The sequence below is a fragment of the Macaca thibetana genome, chromosome 17 (genome assembly GCF_024542745.1).
Source record: "Macaca thibetana thibetana isolate TM-01 chromosome 17, ASM2454274v1, whole genome shotgun sequence".
Lineage (NCBI taxonomy): Eukaryota > Metazoa > Chordata > Mammalia > Primates > Cercopithecidae > Macaca > Macaca thibetana.
In genome coordinates, this window is record NC_065594.1 from 15,145,881 (window position 1) to 15,163,866 (window position 17,986).

General features: G+C 38.2%; 1 protein-coding gene across 2 annotated transcripts in view; it reads right to left on the reverse strand.

Moving 5' to 3' along the window:
• The window catches only part of SOHLH2 (spermatogenesis and oogenesis specific basic helix-loop-helix 2), a 42,980-nt gene that overhangs the window by 14,700 nt on the left and 10,294 nt on the right, over positions 1-17,986 (reverse strand). For both annotated transcript variants that reach the window (XM_050766082.1, XM_050766083.1), the window contains exons 2-6: positions 15,546-15,760; positions 7,416-7,477; positions 7,231-7,335; positions 5,393-5,492; positions 3,547-3,657 (exon numbers count right to left, since the gene is read on the reverse strand). In XM_050766082.1, the coding sequence (XP_050622039.1) occupies positions 3,547-3,657; positions 5,393-5,492; positions 7,231-7,335; positions 7,416-7,477; positions 15,546-15,760 (593 nt within the window). The remainder of the gene's footprint in view (positions 1-3,546; positions 3,658-5,392; positions 5,493-7,230; positions 7,336-7,415; positions 7,478-15,545; positions 15,761-17,986) is intronic.

The following is a 17,986-nucleotide window of genomic DNA, read 5'->3' on the forward strand; positions in this document are numbered from 1 at the left end:
AGGCACGGATATCTACTTGGGGCTCTCCTCTGCACAAATGTATCTCAAGCAAACGAGGAGTCACAGGGAAAGATATCTGGGCCAGATACAACTTGAAACCCTCCAAGAACTGCCTTTCTTGAATTTTTAAGACTTGTCTAGTCCTGGAAAAGTCTTCATTTGTGGGACACTATGGCAAAGCTCAATGTTTCCCTTCTTTTCAAGTGAATGAACACCCCCAAAATTATTAAATCATCATCACGTCAGACTCATGGGTACACAAAAATGTGATGACATCATTTGGAGAATACATACTTTACAAGAAAAAAACCATGTTTATGTATTTATAAATATATAATGAATGGGATTTCACTAAGAATGTAACAATTTGCTAATTTTGATTAATATGTTCTACTAAGAAGAATGCAAGTGTCAGAGAAAAAAACTTGCCAAGTGCAAAAATATTGGCCAGAACCGTCATTTCCTTAACATTAGCAAACATCATGTTGCCCTACTGCTTAAAAACAAACAAAAACCCAAAACCATATGTAAAACAGGTGAGGGGAAGAGGAGGAGGAAGAAAGGAAACAGACTAGAAGCAACCATTTCAGATTCACAGACATAGTCAGAAAGGTTAAGAGGGAAAGGCAAAAACTAATCAGGGATGATGTTTACCTCATGGTAGCTCCCAGACAAATCTCTAAAGAGAAAGGGGGAGGTCCTTGTCACAGCTCTTCTTGAGAAACAAAGATTTCTAGTCCTTCTAATAATGCCACAGATGTGAACAACCCCAAAGCATCATTTCAGTCTACTAGATGAGTAGTTTTAGATTTTAATTTTCATCAACCATTAAAATTTTTAAAAGAAAACTATGACATAACTTTGGGGGACCAATAAAGGATTCCCAACATTAGATCTGGACATGAAAAATAATGAAAAAACAAGGAATAAATGTTTCCTCATATCATTTCATTATAATCATTTGCTAATATCAACATTATTTTAACACCTAATAAAGTAAGGAGAATACAATCTTAGGATATCAATTGTATAATATGTAGCTTTAAAAATACCCAGTGCACTGTATTTTTCTCATTTTGCTTCAGATGAGTGAGATCTATGGGACAGCACTGGCCAGCGGGCCCTAAGTCTTGACCTGGCCAAGGCAGCAGTCATGGGAATGAAACCCTTTAGAGCCAGAGTAGCCTACCCACCATCCCATCCCATCAAGCCCAAACCCCATCATCTTCCCACTAATCTTCAGCAGATGGAGGGGGACCATTCAGCAAAGAACTTGCTCAACTTCCTCCCCGATCTGGCCCCATCGAAAAACTCATGTGAATTCACATTGAGCCTAAACTCCTCCTCTCCATTTTCCATGGAAGATATTCTTCCACCTGGTTCTGGATTCCCTTGCCTTCTGCCTCCTCAGGGATGCTCACTTCATCACCAACACCCCCTCACCAGCTGCGGGGGATTAAAATTATATGACATTCCTCCCGCTGACAGGTGAGGTCTAGGTTCCTCCCCTTGGATCTGGGAGGACCCTGTGATGATTCTGACCAGTAGCATATGGTAGAAGTGGCACTGGGCCTATTCCTGGACACAGGCCTGAAGAGACTGGCAGAGCCCCCTTCCTGTCTCTTGAAACACTCTCTCCAGGAGCCCTGAGCCACCATGAAAGAAGTCCAATGACCCTAAAACTACTCAACGGGGGAGGCTTCAGTTGACAGCCCCCACTGAGCTCAGCCTTCCAACCATGCCGGTAAAAGGTCCACATATGCAACGTCTTGGACCCTCCTGACTACATCCACCAGCTGAACACTATGAGTACCTCAGTTAATGTCATGTAGGCAGAAGAATTGCTTGGCTGAGCCCTGCTGGAACTGTTAACCCATAAAAACGCAGTTACAATAAAATGGTGGTTGTTTCAAGCCAATAAATCTTGTTTTAATTTTTATGCAACCACAGATAACTAGAACATGAGGATCTTCAAGACTTCTTTCTCTCTCTCAGTTGTTTCTTTTGTAACATAAGCATATTAAAGTCTGGTCTCTTATCAAAATCCCGTACTTTACCCTCAGTCCCTTTGCAAATACTTCACACCTTAATTTCATCTGTGTGCCCGTCTTTCTTTCTGCAATGGTGCTTCTTCTGTAACCATACGAATGAAATGATTTTTGCCAAGATCAATGACATCTAGGTCTGGCTCAATACAAATAGTCAATTACCAGCTCTTAACCTTACTTGATCTCTCTGCATCACATGATACTCCTGAGCACCTGTTCCTTTAGGAAATTCCTCTCCCTTGGTCTGCTTAATACCACTCCCTCTTGGTATTCTTCTTATCTCCTTAGTAACTCTTTGTGTTCCCCATGGATTCCTTCTCTGCTGCCTGTACCTTAATTACTGAGAATCTTTTTAAGGTTCTTTTCTCCACTAGTCCCTTCCCTACGTGCTTCCCACAATCATCCTATATCCATTCCTATGTCCACTGCTTCAAAGAAATGCCGTGTCCTCATTCCTCTGAGCCTAGACCTTTCTCTAGAATCAAAGGGCCAACTCTGCACTCCATTTAAACCTACAGGTATTCAAGCTCAACAAGATTAAAAATAAAAATACATTTACCTCACACTGCCATTCTATTGTCTTTCTTCGTCTGCGGATGGTGTCACCATCCACTTGGGAGTTACACCTCACTTATCCTTAGCCATGCTCATGCTGATTCTTCCTAGTTAATACATCTAGAATTGGCTTATTCCTCTCTATCTCATTGCTAACACCATAGCTCAGGAAATCATCATTTCTTATTACAGACTCCTTCTGGCCTCCAGATGTAATTCACTGTGTGACATCTATTACAGTGTTCATTCTAAGGTGTAAATTTCATATCACTCCTTCACTAAAATCCTTTCACAACTGCCCAACAGACCAGGTTACAATTTGAATTTCATAGCATGAAATACCCAGCCCCTACCTACTACCTCTCATCTTTTGCCTCCTCCCCCTTGTGACCTGATGGCCAACCATACGGACATACATGCAGTTCCATAAATTCACTGTACTCTCTAAGGCTGCCAACCTCTGTACCTATTATTCTCTCCATGTAAAATACCCTTCCCTGACTTCCAAACCAAATTAATTGCAACGTGTCAAAAGCTCAATTTAGCTATTGCCATCTCAAGAAAAATTTTGCTGTCCCCTTATTCTGTCTTAGAAAACTTTCCACGTGTCTTTACTTTGTGTTCTCATCATGACATGTATTAAAAAGCATCATTTTCTAGTTAATAGCCTATTTAAAAGTCTGTCTGAGCACTAGACTCAGAACACCTTTGAAGGCAGGGACTTATTTTTTATCTCAGTTCTCCAATGCTTCTTTGGCATGCACTGCAGACTCAAAACTGTTTATTGAATGACTACAAGGCTGAATGAGTGAATGGCATCCATTTGTTTGCTAAATTTACTAGTTTCACTTATACTTTTAACAATATTACAAAAAAATTATAAAATTCATTAATTTCTCCCTACAAAAGAATAATGCTTAAAAAGTGCTATATTAAAATTCACCTTCTTAGTTTTTCCTTGCTTGAATGAAGAAGAGAAATCTTTTTGTTTTTCTCGAACTCTGACAACGAAGCATTTAATTCAAGCCCATTGCCATTCCTTAAAGATTCAGGGCTAGAAACAAGAGAAAATCATACCATACATTAAAGGGGAAAATAGTCGGGCAAAATTAAACAATATGTACCAATATACTAAACAAAGGATGCTTCTCTACATCTCTTGCTTCATACAAAGGGGAAATAAGTGTCAAAACGCCTTATCTTAGACACTTGGTGCAGAATGTTTATTCCAAAATTTCAAAAGAATATATGATCAAAATCATCCTAAAATCAATGATTGATCAAAATTCTAAAATAAATTGGTAACAATAGATACAAGTAGGATTAAAACATTCTGACCTCATCAATTATGACTACACCATATTATATGACTTTATCCACCCTTTAGAAGGAAAGGTACATTACACGAAAAAAGCATAAAGGATTAGAACGACAAGATACACCCTAGTCCAAGCCGACCAGCAAAGCGCAGGTTCCCTCCATTTTAAAATTTGTCATTTAATGAACATTTCCTGGCTCTACTATTTTTGCAGAACTTCTTCAGGCATTCTGATTGATTTAAAAATATATTAATCTAAGAAACTTGCAAACTAATCCTATTTCCTCTATCCTAAGAGATATAACTGGATTTCAAAATTGTATTTACAGTGGTAGGATACTGAGGGAAGACAGAAGGATTCAAGATGAGTAGAGATCAAAAAGCACATGCATACCATGTAGTCATAAAAACTTTTTAAAAAAGAAAAGCAGTTGCAAGTAATATAAGAAAATTAAGACCTTCCAAAACCTTTCTCAACCCCATATCCTAGATAGGGGTTAATATAGCAAGCCTCTTTGAGATTAAAATGTTAAATAAGACCAAGAAAATTGTTGATATCTCGGTGTTACCAAAGTCAGCTTTGGTTTAACCACACTTACTGACTGCCAAGTCCCTTTCTTGTTCAAAACAGTAGATGGCCACATTCTACAAATTCTGGAAGTAACTAACTTAAAATTCTCACCATCATCAGTACACATGCCCTCAGCAGTTATGTCCATTCTTTGTATCCCTAGGCTCCACTTAAAACCTCCTTGGAAATCAGCTTAAAGTGAAGGGAAGAAATTCACAAAAATTTAATTTTATAAGCATACTAGCATTGGAAGGGTCTGATTCCCAGTTCAACTGCCTACCCAATCCAGGTTTGAATGCCAGCTCTAACATCTATGAGAGAGAGAGACAGAGAAACACAAGGAGACACAGAGACACACACTAAAACTTGCCTTGTATACCAAACAAGAAGATTCCAAAAGCTACATGAGGTATGTAAATGATACCAAATCCTTTTTAAAGGGTGATTTTCAGTAACTCGGGGGATAGGTTCATGAGTTCAAGAAAGACAACAGGAAGAAGCTGAATAGTAGGTATATATCAGGTGAGGCTGCTCTTGTCTGTTTAAATATTGGGGTTCCATGTAAAATTTTTGTTTGAGGAATTTCACTGTTTTTATGAAGTTTAAATACCACTGCTGCTATTTAACTTTGCTTAGTGACAACACAGACTCTAACACTGATCACATTCCCCAATGACAGCGAACTCACTATCTTACAATTTGACCTGCTCACCTGTTGTCAAATGTAATTATTTATGAAGTATTTCCTTATATTAAGTTGAATACTTCTGTAATGTGTACCCATGGTGCCAGCTCAGGATTCTTAAGTACAGCAAATGCTGCACCCCTCTTCCACAAAATAGACACAATCAGTAAGTTCTCTAAAAATATTGCTATTATGAAAAAGAACAAAAAACTAACCAGGCAAATAGATCAGTAGGAAAATATCCCACGTGTTCACTGTAAGACCTCTGCAGGGGCAATCCAGGTTCTTCAGGCCCAGCAGCATTTTCAATCTTAACTGAAAGTTTTGAGAGGGGGACTATTTATTTCTAAAGTCACTTAAGGAGATAATGCTAATCAAATATACAAGCCCCAATCCTTAATGCAGTTGTCGTCTTTTACTCAATAGATTTCACAAAGCAGTATTTTTAAAACTGAAAGCAATTTATAGATTTTTGTGAAATATAAAACCACCTAGGTTAGAAAGCAAAAACTAAAATACTCTATATTATTTACCCCGGGATACCTTTAAGCCAGATTCTAGTCACTTAGTGACAGGTGTGCTTAAAACACATTCAACTGAGTTTACTTATCAAGTTCCTATTTATAGGTAAATGTCAGGAGACAAAAAACATGCATGAGTCTTCAATAAGCAGCTGCACTGTCAAAATATAGCATCTGAAAAAAATTTTTTCCTTTTTTGCAGCTGCTCATCCTCGGAGCAAAGACGAGACAACTGGAAGCTGACATGGTCATGACCAGCAGAAGGGTGTGGGCAGGTGATGAGCAGCTGCTCTATTTCACCGAGAACCAAATAAGAGGTTGCAAAAGCCCTCGGTCACCAAAGTTAGCCATTTCCAGGAAGAACCACAAGGGCTGGGAGCCACTGGAATGTCACAAACAGACGCACTCATCTGAATATTAAAAAAGAACATTCAAAAAGGACTGTTACACTGAATCTCGTATAATCATTATCAGGATAATCCAGAAAGTGTCTTTCAGGACCATTTTAAGAAAAAAAAATCTTAATTTTATTAAAAAAAAATTCCCAGCTTTATTAAAGTATAATTGACAATTCAAAACTGTACATACTTAAGGTGTACAACTTGAGTTGATAATATACGTATATATTGTGAAATAATCACCACACACAAGTTAATTGACATATCCATCACATCACATCGTTACCTTTTCTGGTGATGAGCACACATAAGATCTACCCTCTTAGCAAATTTCAAGTAGACAATACAGTATTGTTAACTATAGTCACACAGTGGTATCCCAGACCCCCAGAATTTGTTCATCTTGCATTAAAAAAACCTTGTACCCCCTGACCAACAACAGTCCCAATTTAACATCATCTTAATTTTAAAAGATTCTGTATTTAGTATCCCAGGCCTAGAAAGACCAAAAATAGTCACTGACCAATAATGATTCCAGTAGAATTTAATTTCCGTAATTGGAGTCTGTCCTTTCACAAGCCAAATGAAAGCTAATTTAATTAGTTTAAGTGTTTAGATACTGGTGATATGCATAACATAATAGGCAAAGAGTTTAGAAATGTGAGGTCTAATTGAAGCATTGACATTAATCCTCTGCATCTAAAATCTAAAACAGAAAGGGCAACCACCCTATTAACTTTAAGAAGCAAAATAATTTATATGCAAGTATTTTGCAAAGTAGAAAGTACAATACAACTGTAGGTTAGTGCCCCTGGCTTTTAGATAATCACACAATGACACAGCACAGTTAATTCCATTTTAATGAGTAAGAAATTATGGTAGCTAGGCTACCACAAAAGAAAAAAAAATAGTGACACAATGCTGCTACCAACCCCCCGCCCAAAACCCTGTGCCTACCGCAGCACTGTATTTGCCCTTGGGCAACACATTCTAAACCTCTGAAGATGTAGTTTTTTTCTTTCCAGGTAAAGAATATATATTTCTCCCTTTATGATTGTTTTTGTCAGAATACATAAGCATAGTTTTCAAAGATTTTAATTCAAATTTTCAAACCTTTGGAAATTTTTTACTCACCTGTGTTTGAGAGACATGTTTTCCAGTATTTTACCACATTACTCATTTTTTCCATTGTCAGTGGTTCAGTTAAAGCAATATCAGTTCCATGCCCTGAAATACAACCTAAGAATCTTTACATTAAATACTGACCTTATAGTTTCTATTTAGAGAAAAAACAAATACTGTATTTAGCAGGTACATACCTTTAAAATTTTCAGGGATTATAAAAACAAACAGTGAATGTGTATTTTTCTTTTTGCCAAATCTGAGAGAGGAAAGAAAATGTTAAAATGAAGCAAAATCATTATGCAAAAAATTGGGATTCAGGAGTTTAGCTTATTAGGAACTAACTACAGTGATTTTCTTCATTTCTTTAGAATTTAAAATAATATTAACATGGAAATTTAGTAAAAGTAGCATCTCAAATCAGTGAGGAAAGAGATGAATCACTTTTTCTTAAAAACAAACAAAAAAAAGCCTAAACCTCATCCAAATTTTTGATCAGATCAGCAGTTTACAAGAAATTTGTGGAAAAAAAGAAACATTTTAAAGAACATTATGGGAATGAAATAAGCAGAATCTAGAATGGGGGGAATTCTGTAAGACAAATGACTCCTTTAAATATACATATAATTAAAGAACAAGACAAAAAAAAAGAGGAAAGGGAAAGTTGAATCCTGATTTGTATAAACTCACAGTTTTAAAAAAAATCATAAGCAGGGAAATTTGAATGCTGATGGGATATTTGACAATACTAAGAAGTGATTATTGATGTTCAGGTATAATACGAGTTTTGTAGTTATTCTCTGAGTCCTCACCTTAGAGAGGTACCAATTAAAGTATTTGTGGATGAAATAAAACGGTATTTTAGATTTGCCTTAAAATAATCCACTGGTGGGCAGGGGTGGGAAGGTAGGGAGAAGCATGACGAGCCAGATGTGGGTAACTGCTGAGGCTATATTATGGGTGTATTATTATACTCTCTCCCCTTTTATTTCTTGAAATTTTTCAAATAAAACTTTTTTCTTAAAGTGGCATTATAATTCACTAAACTCAGTACAGTAAGTCTGGAATTCAATAAATGGATGGATACTGAGCCTTGGTATTAGCCAAAATGAAATGATTTTCAGGGAGAATGTGACTGTGAAAGAGACTTCAAAGAGAACAGTTTAAAACTACCTAAGAAAAGCAAACTATTCTCAAGTACTTAAAAGCATCATTTATTAGCATGTGGTTATATATGGTTGTTATTTATTCACTAAAATGAGAACTGGGAGCACCCCCACTGTATAACATTGTTAGCTTATCTTACATAAGCATTTGGAAGTAAGTGTACATTCTATATTTCAAATTGCATTATATATTAATATCATATCTATATCTGAGTCATGTATATTGAGAACCTCTTATGTACCAGCCCTGTGCTAGGCTCTGGGGGATATCATGGTAAACAGACAGACAAGGTTCCTGCTCTCACACAGCTGGTGGTCTTGGGGTGGAAAGACATTAAACAAATCACTATAGATAACTTTATGGCTGAAAACGTGTCCAATGCCAGGAAGGAAAAACCAAAGGGGCCAATAGGAGTCCACGCCTGGGCACCAACCTGCCTCAGCAGCCTTGGGAGAGGCTTCCAGGCCGACAACCCTCAGTGCTGGCTAGACACAGAAAAAGCTGGCGAGAGGGGGAGGGCAGAAAGCAGATGGGCAGCACAGAACATTCTGGGCAAAAGGCACGGCATATGCAGGAGCCCTGGGATGGTCAAGAACAAGGTGAGTTGGAGAAGGTACAAGATGTCCAGGAGAGCTCTGGCACAGAGCATCTGAGAAAGAAAAGCATAAGTGGAGACCAAAGAGTGAGGGATGGCTGGGCTCTGCTCGCAGAACGCCTGTTAGGCCACAGGAAAGGTTTGGTATTGAAGAAAAATGGGCCACGGAAAGCTATGAAGCTCAGCAGCAACCAACACAATTATCCTTGCATTTTAGAAAGACCACTCTGCCTATGATGGGATGCACTGATGGGGTGACACAGGTGGACTGGAGACACCCTAGGCCAGCGATCCAGGCAAGAGCTGATGGTAAGGAAAGCGGGCACACCTGGGAACCTTTGGTAACGTTAAATATTTCAGAGTATTTACTAAATGAATTACTTCAGACTAGCAGGATTAGTAAGAAAATGTGACACCCCATTGAGGTCTATTCGGACTTGATTCTGTGCTATGAATTCTGGGGAGTTTAGGCTGAGAGAGAAGAAAGGGAAGAATATACGGTTTCTATGAGGAAATGAGAAACTCAGGCAGAAATATTATCATCAAAATAGGCATATGCAGGAGGGAGGATAGAGTTTGCCTGGCCAACCAAATGTGGAGGTAAGAAAGGCACTTCCTACACCGGTGTAGGTGGCGTGGTGACACAGAGGGAATACGGGGATCAGAATGATGCCTGCCAGTATGTCAGCATTTCATATGTATATGAAACTAAATATATGCATTTTAGAAAGACGGAAAGAGGGAAAGATAGAAAGAGATAAATAGATAGATTTATTTTATTTTATTTTATTTTATTTTTTGAGACAGGGTCTTGCTTTGTCACTCAGGTGGGAGTGCAGTGGTGGCATGGTCAAGGCTCACTGCAGCCTCACTGTCCCAAGCTCAAGCGATCCTGTACCTCAGCCTCCCAGGTAGCTGGGATTACAGGTGTGTGCCATTACACCTGGCTGGTTTTTTTTTGTATTTTTAGTAGAGATGGGTTCTCACTATGTTGCCCAGGCTGGTCTCAAACTCCTGGCCTCAAGAAATCTTCCAGCTTCAGCCTCCCAAGTACTGAGATTATAGGCAAGAGCCACTGTGTCTAGCCTCATATATATATTTTTAAGTGATGAGAAAGTGTGGATTATAATGGAGGTATGGACAACAGAATGAGGAAAGAGAGGTGAAAGGGAATAATGGACTGAGCAGATGGGACCACTGAAAGAAAATTATCGGGTAGTTTAAATGTCGAAATAAAAAATACTGCATAGTGGATTCAAAAAAGTAAATTATCCTAAGTTAAACACAGTTAAATGATTTTTAAAAAACAGCCTGTTTGCTTTTAGAAATCTTCCTATGTCCATTTTTGAAAACCCGATATTTCAAAAATTTGAAAATTGATTTTACTGACACAAAAATATGTAAGATATGGCTATATGGATTTATATGCCCTGATGACTTTCAAATTTCAAGCTTTACATCAGACAAAGGCGGGATTCTTGGACTTTTGTTATCAGCACAGAATCAATTACCAAACACACACTCCCCTAGCCGTACAGGGACTCCTGCAACCAGTAAGAGTTCCCAGAATCCAATCCTCTGATCTTAAGCTCAGCTGCTCATTCACATTCCCTACAAATCAATAAGCTAAAAGAGTTTCTAGTTTCTAGGATCAACCAGAAAATGTTCTCTTTTTTGTGAATGAATATTCCTGGAAATAAAACTAAGCAATGCAAAAACAAACCAAAATAAAAATCACTTTTATCCACACCAATTGATACTACTTCCTCTTCTATATACCAAAATCAAATTGTAGGCTCTGAGACCTTCTCAATTAATGTCTCTTTTGTTTTGCAATTTATTTGGGGACAATTCATTTTCCCTCATGTTTCACGATTATGCTGTTTAAGTGTCATGATGTTTCCGGAGGCTACACCTCACTTTTGAGACTGGATACTGATATTCTCGGTTCCATTCCTATGCCTGCCTGCAGTGCCCTCTAGAACTGGAGTCAGCATCAGCTCAGTCAGCAACAGTAACCACCCGCTGTCTTGCCCCCATCCCTGGGTCTGTCTCTGGTAGCTGAAAAAACAAAGATCATATACAAGGGTTTTGAGCTGAGTTGTATACTCTGCTGATCAAAGGGTCTCAGGAAAGCCCTGGCCTCTGCAATCTATCATGTGAGAGGGCCAAAGAGGTGTTATAAGTCCCTGTGAAGCCTGCGGAAATTTCTACCTTTACTTCTCTTAGAGCCATAAGGATTTCCAGGGACAAAAGCCAGTATCATCTTTGGGTTGTGGTTTTCTTGAGTACAGTTACCCATTATTCTGTCCGTGGGGTACATGCAGCCAAACTAACCTGGTATGACCTACATGGGACTTGTAACAAATATTGTTCTCTGTTAATTAATTAAGCTCTGATAGTTTATTTTGGCTATATAATTTGGCTATATAGTTTATTCTGGTGGTGTGCCCTGTTCCCACTCGGCTCTCCCACAGAGTTCCTGCTGCAACACTCCCCATGTGACATGGTGCTAGAAGTTATAAAGACCTAGAGTTGTCCTCAGTTCCTATTCAATTCCTCCACCAATTTGTAGGAAAAAGGTTTTAGTAAAGCTACTTAGGTGTTTTGCTGTTACTGTGTTTATTGTCGAATATTCAGGAGTAGGTCATGCAAACTACCTAGTAAGATTTAATGATTTACATTGTCAAGTCAAAGATGTCTTGGAGACATAAAAGGACAACTTGTTAGATCTCTGTGGCTCCCAAGATTGGGTTTTCTTAGTTATCAGTTAGCTGGTCAGACAATTAAAGCTACACGGGGAAGAAATGAAATCAGATTCAAACTTGATTTGTTGACGGAGCAGATGGAGCCACATCCTGCATTCCTTTTTTGTTGCTAAACTGCTCTGAGCTCATGAGAATCATGGAATTTTAACTGCAGAACCATTTCATGGAGAAGAAAACTATAACTCCCTATATACTGACGAGTTTAAAACATATTTAAACTTTCTGTACCTGTCTTTGGAAGTAAGTATCAGGATGTGTCTGAATTATCAAGTATCTGCCCTTTGAGTATGGCTCAATTTTGAGAACTTATCTAAGCCAAGAGTGAAATATCCCTGGAATTCTGGAGCTAAGCATATGAATCCTAAGATGATCTTAAAATATGTTACCACTGGGTAGTGTTTGAGTTCATCTGCTCAATAAAAACACACTCTTTCAATACATTCTTGAGATGAAAACAAATTAGGCAGTACTATTAGGAATGTTAACCTACAAGTGAGATGTGCCATAAGTCTTGAGTCTGTTAAGTACTGATATTTTATGAATGATTAAAGTCAATGAATGATTAGCACCAAGCTTAAAACACAGTTTTGTAAGATTAAATTTAAGAATCTTTTAAGGACGCTGCTTTCATTTTATTCTAAAATAAATATAATATTATAGCTAACAGGCTAAACTTCATCCTTATTTTCAATAAAAATCCATATGTCTTACAGATACATAGATTTGTGATCCTGTGCTCCAATACTGAACACATATATGGCCACTTTCATTCTATCATCAATTCCTCATTCATTGACAGGAGACATAAAGCATCCAGAGAAACAAGAGTAAGGTAAATAGATGTACATTTTCCTAGACCTACATAGCTTTTGAGATATTACAAGAGGACAACAAAGATCTAAAGAGAAAACTTTAAAATACAGCAGAAGAAAAGTAGAGCCAGGCTTTTCATTTTGGTTTAGTCATTAAATATTAGCCCAAACTCAAAAGATGTAGTACTTTAGGATAGATGAAGGTTTAAACTCCTTACAAATGTGGCGGTACGTGTACAGGGCTCATTACCATAAGAAAAACTATAGGTTGAAAATTGGAAACATCCTCTACAGGGGTTTAAACAATTCAACAAATCATAAACTCATAACGATTCTGAAGGCAGGAAAGGGAACTTCAGAGATATTCATAGCCTCTGAGGACAGCACCAAGAAAGCAAAGCTTACACACACACACACACACACAAAACCAAACAACTCTGTCCCTTTGCGGAGAGGAGCAAAAAAGCGAGGAGGCACTGCCTGCCTAGGACGGCACTTCTCCCACTCATCCATACATTCACTGGAGCTACAGCAAGGTAGATAACACCTGCTGGCAGTCAAGACCTTCACTGGGTGTTGGGAACAGTGCAACAGTAGACAAACAAGGAATACAAATCCAGGTGTATTCCACAAATTATTTGTTTCCTTTCAAACCAATGATTTCTCTTAAGGCAAAATAACAGAACTACCATTTGCATAGCTATACACTTAATACCTTAATCTACTTTCTTTTCTCTGCTAAGAAATCTTAAATTATGTTACTCAGGGCAATAAAAGCTGCTGAGGTGAGTATCAGACAAGAAATTCTCTCCTCTAACCTTCTAGGTTTTAATATCTGCAACTAAACATAAAGCTGGTTCTTAACAGAAATTCATTCTTATCTTGTTCAAAAGGCAGCTCTGACAGGAAGCAAATGCAAAGCTTTACTCCATTCTGACAGGCATAGCTAGGGTCCTAGTCTTGGAATGGAGAGACCAGCCATATTGAATTGTCCAGGGCTCTTTCAAAACCATATCTATGTTTGATGTACACCCAGCTTGGCACATACTGAACCTCAGAGATGAAAAAGAGGTGGTTTCAATACAAAAGTCAATTAATGACAGACTTCTAGAAAGAAAATGAAGGGAAGAGTAGAGTTCTAATCTAGTTTTGTAAAACTAGTCTGAGTTTTGTAAAAATGAGCCATGTGGTCTTAGGCAAGTCACTTCAGGCTCAGTTTTCTCATCTGTCAAGTAGGGACAATAAAATCCTGCTCCACCTGCCTCATGTAGCTGTGTAAAAAAATTTTAAATATGATATAAATGAGATATTATGATGAGTCCACAGCCAAGGGAAACTCTATTTTTTTAAGGTTTGTAATAAAATAAGCATATTCTCAGAAGGAGGATAGTATACAGCAGGTTTTAGAAGTGGAATTTACTTTGACATAGATAGTTTGCCTGGTGTGACTAGAGTTCATATACCTCATAGAAAGCCAAAAGAAATGCAGACCAGTTGTTCTAAGAAACCCCAAGAGTAGTATCTGTCTGTCTGTCTCTCCAATAAGTAACTCGATGGCTTGGGCTTCTCATTTCAACCTTTCTTTTCCCTTAACATAATTTGCTTGCCCTTTTATTCAAGGATCAAAATATTGTCTCTGAATTGTTTAGCCAAAAAAAGAGGCCTGTCTTGTAATTCTGACAAGCTCTCATATGTTCCAATGTAACTGACAATTCCACTTTATCTATTAAGTATTTCATGGAAGGAGAACAAATTTGTTCTGATCTAACCCTATCTAAATACATCTTAAGTGGCAGGGAAGAATCTAACTCTCCCACCACTGGACTTCAATTTTCTAGAGCTGGAGTGGGTTAAAAAGAAGCAGAACTTGACCAGGTGTGGTGGCTCACGCCTGTAATCCCAGCACTTTGGGAGGCCGAGGTGGGCAGATCATGAGGTCAGGAGTTTGAGACCAGCCCAACCAACATGGTAAAACCCCATCTCTACTAAAAATACAAAAATGAGCCAGGCATGGTGGCACATGCCTGTCATCTCAGTTACTCAGGAGGCTGAGGCAGGAGAATTGCTTGAACCCAGGAAGTGGAGGTTGCGGTGAGCCGAGATGGCGCCACTGTACTCCAGCCTGGGCAACAGAGTGAGACTCCATCTCAAACAAAAAAAAAAAAGAAAAGAAAAGAAAAGAAAAGAAAAGAAAAGAAGCAGAGCTTATATGGAACTGCAAGACGAAACAAGAACACTGGAGGGGGTGGTTTCTGGACCCAGTGAATCCAGAAGGCTCCATGGCCCCAGGAGACACCTCAGTCCCCAGCTAACAGGACAGAGAGCTGAGAGTGCTCACTTCCTTTAGTGTCTGCCACTACAATTAATGAACCCTGAATAGATGCACCATTTTAATCATACAGTTATTAAAAAGGAGTATGTATGGGAATAACATAAGCGTTGCATACTAAATAAATTTCTATGACAAATTGATTCTTACATTCTAATCCATACCTAGTTTCAAGTTAAAATACTTCTTATAATAAAATACCACAAACTGGAAATAAAAACAACATGTACATAGACTCTCTCCATGAAAATATCCCTCATTTTTTTTTTTAGAAATAGCATCTCACTCTGCTGTCCAGGTTAGAGTGCCATGACATGATCATAGCTCATTGCAGTCTCAAACTCCTGAGCAATCCTCCCATCTCAGTCCTCCGAGTAACTGGAACTATAGGTGCACACCATCAGGCCCGGCTAATTTTTAAAAATTTTTTTGTAGAGACAGAGGTCTCACTATGTTGCCCAGGCAGGTCTTGAACTCCTGGGTTAAAGCAATCATCCCATTCGGCCTCTCAAAGTGCCAGGATTACAGGCATGAGCCACGCCCTGGCCCCTCAATTTAAAAAGTAAAATAGAAATATATCTTTTTAGGATGTTTTAAAAAATGAGTTTTTAAAAAAATGGTTCTAAAGATACAGCATCAAGGCTTTTGAAGTTTACCTAATTAACTTGATGGCTTCCAGTTCCTCAGCATTTAGTGAAGAAGGCATCTTCAAGAAAACCATGTTGAATGTGCAATCATCCAAAAGTGCTACTGCCTCCTTCATGTCACTGATGGTGATGGTGACTTCTGCTATGTTTGCAAACAGTTTCTGTACAGTATCAGCCAGGTAGCCCACAGTGACATCTCCAACTAATAAGACATCTATTTTTGCCTGAAAGAGAAGGAAGCAGAGGTGTCACATAATTATTACCTAGGCATAGTGAAATGTCATGTATGAGAGGATAAGATAAATAAAGCTCACAAATAACACAATGATTGACTCCATATCTAGTCTGACTGGCTAGATGGTCAACTGTAAGCAGCTCAAGGACAGGAACTATTAATTTCACATTTTCAGTAACTAGAGTAGTGAATAGATCTGAAGGTCATGCTGTTTTTAAACATTTTGCCTACCAATGCTATTTTACTTCAGTTTTTCTGCAAATTTCTCTCTTATCCTATTAAATGATAGAGTTCTTATGACTCAGTTTCCCAAAAGTCTTTCCTGCTGGAAAATCTATTTATTGCTGAAAGGATCAAAGTCGTAACTCTCCCACGTGATTTATTTTGGTGAAACACACATTTCAGGGAACAGAGAAAGATTTAAATTCCTAAATCATAAGAAACACTGACATAGTCCCTTCAATTGAATGTATGTGCTATTCAAACCTCAATATTGGAACCAAAAAGACTATTTGCATTTGGAGATATTTTCAAGTATATTCAATTAGGAAAAAGAGCATTCCCTTCTTCACCTTTTATTTCTCTATGTTTTATTCTCTACAGCTAATGAACGCAACCCACTGAAAATGCCAAAGAATGGGGATGCTTAAATTAATGGAAATAGAAGACAATTGGAAATGCCAGGCCATAGACATCTGTATGAGAAAACAGATTTGGGAGGTGATTAGAGTTGAAGCTAAAAGAGTGAGTGAAGGGGCTGGAAATACTTGTACAAAGAGAAAGGCAGCTTGGCAAAGAAGCAACTCCACAGGGCAGGATGCTGGTGTAAGTGGCCACCGTGGGGCTTCCTTCTCTTTTCAGCCTGGTTTCCTGAGGGTTGCAGGAAAGAACAGGTGAGGTGCAAGAAACTAGGCAAGAGTCAAGTAAGCAAAGCTCGGGCACTTCTACCTGCTCACCTAATTTTCTTCCTTCTCTTTATAAAAAAGTCAATCTTCCTTTACCATCTCTCATATCCTAATTCAATCCCTTCTCTGGAAGCAATTGCTGTCAAGAGTTTGGTGTCTATCCATCCAGACAATTTTTGTGTCAAACATATAAGTACAATACACACATATGTAGCTTTTCATAAATGGGCTGTTACTATTATTTGAAGTGAGTTGCTTTTTACATTTAACAATATAGTTCAACAATTCCTCAAAAATTCTGATTCACTGGGAACATTCTCATTTTCCAGGTGGTTATAGATTTATTCTCATAAGAGTATGTTTTCTATTATTTGTTGGGGTCAGGGGTGAATGTGCTCATCTGTCATCGTGATCCAGTCTTCCTTATTTTCGATGATGACAATTGATTGAGACATTCTCCCAGGGTTTGGTTTTGATGTTATTACGGTGCCATGACGAACACTTTATAAATACATCTTTGTGCAAATAAGCATATATCCTAGAATCAAAACTAGAAAATCAGAAAGTAAATTTTCACTTGTTTTGCATACTCCAAAGGATACAAAAATTTATATCCCTATAAGCAGTACGTACGAGTACTCATTTCCCCAAACCCTTAATAAAACCGATTGTTCTTAACCTTTAAAAAAATTTTGTCAATATTGTGAGCAAAAAATCTTATCTTTTTTATTGGCATTTTTTGAATGCATAGAGTATCTGTTCATTTTAGTGGCAATTTGCATTTTATTATCACATATTTATTAAGCATGCCCATTTACTCCCTTTGTTCACCTATTTGTGGTTTGTATTTTTCTTATTGCTTTGTGGGAGTATATAAAGTCTGGATATTAGTCAACTACTTTTTTTTTTCCAGTCTGTCACTCTGCCTTTAATTCTTTTCTTTCTTATTTTTTGAGAAGGAATCTTACTCTGTCGCCCAGGCTGGAGTGCAGTGGCGCGATCTCGGTTCACTGTAACCTCTGCCTCCCGGGTTCAAGCGATTCTCCTGCCTCAGCCTCCTGAGTTGCTGGGATTACAGGTGCCCACCACCACGCCTGGCTAAGTTGTGTATTTTTAGTAGAGATGATGTTTCACCATATTGGCCAGGCTGGTCTCGAACTCCTGACCTCAGGTGATCCACCCACCTTGGCCTCCCAAAGTACTGGGATTACAGGCATGAGCCACCGTGCCCAGCCCTTTAATTCTGATTATAAGGTCTTTTGTCACTAATAAGTATTTAATATTTAGTAACAAATCTACTGTTTCCTTTA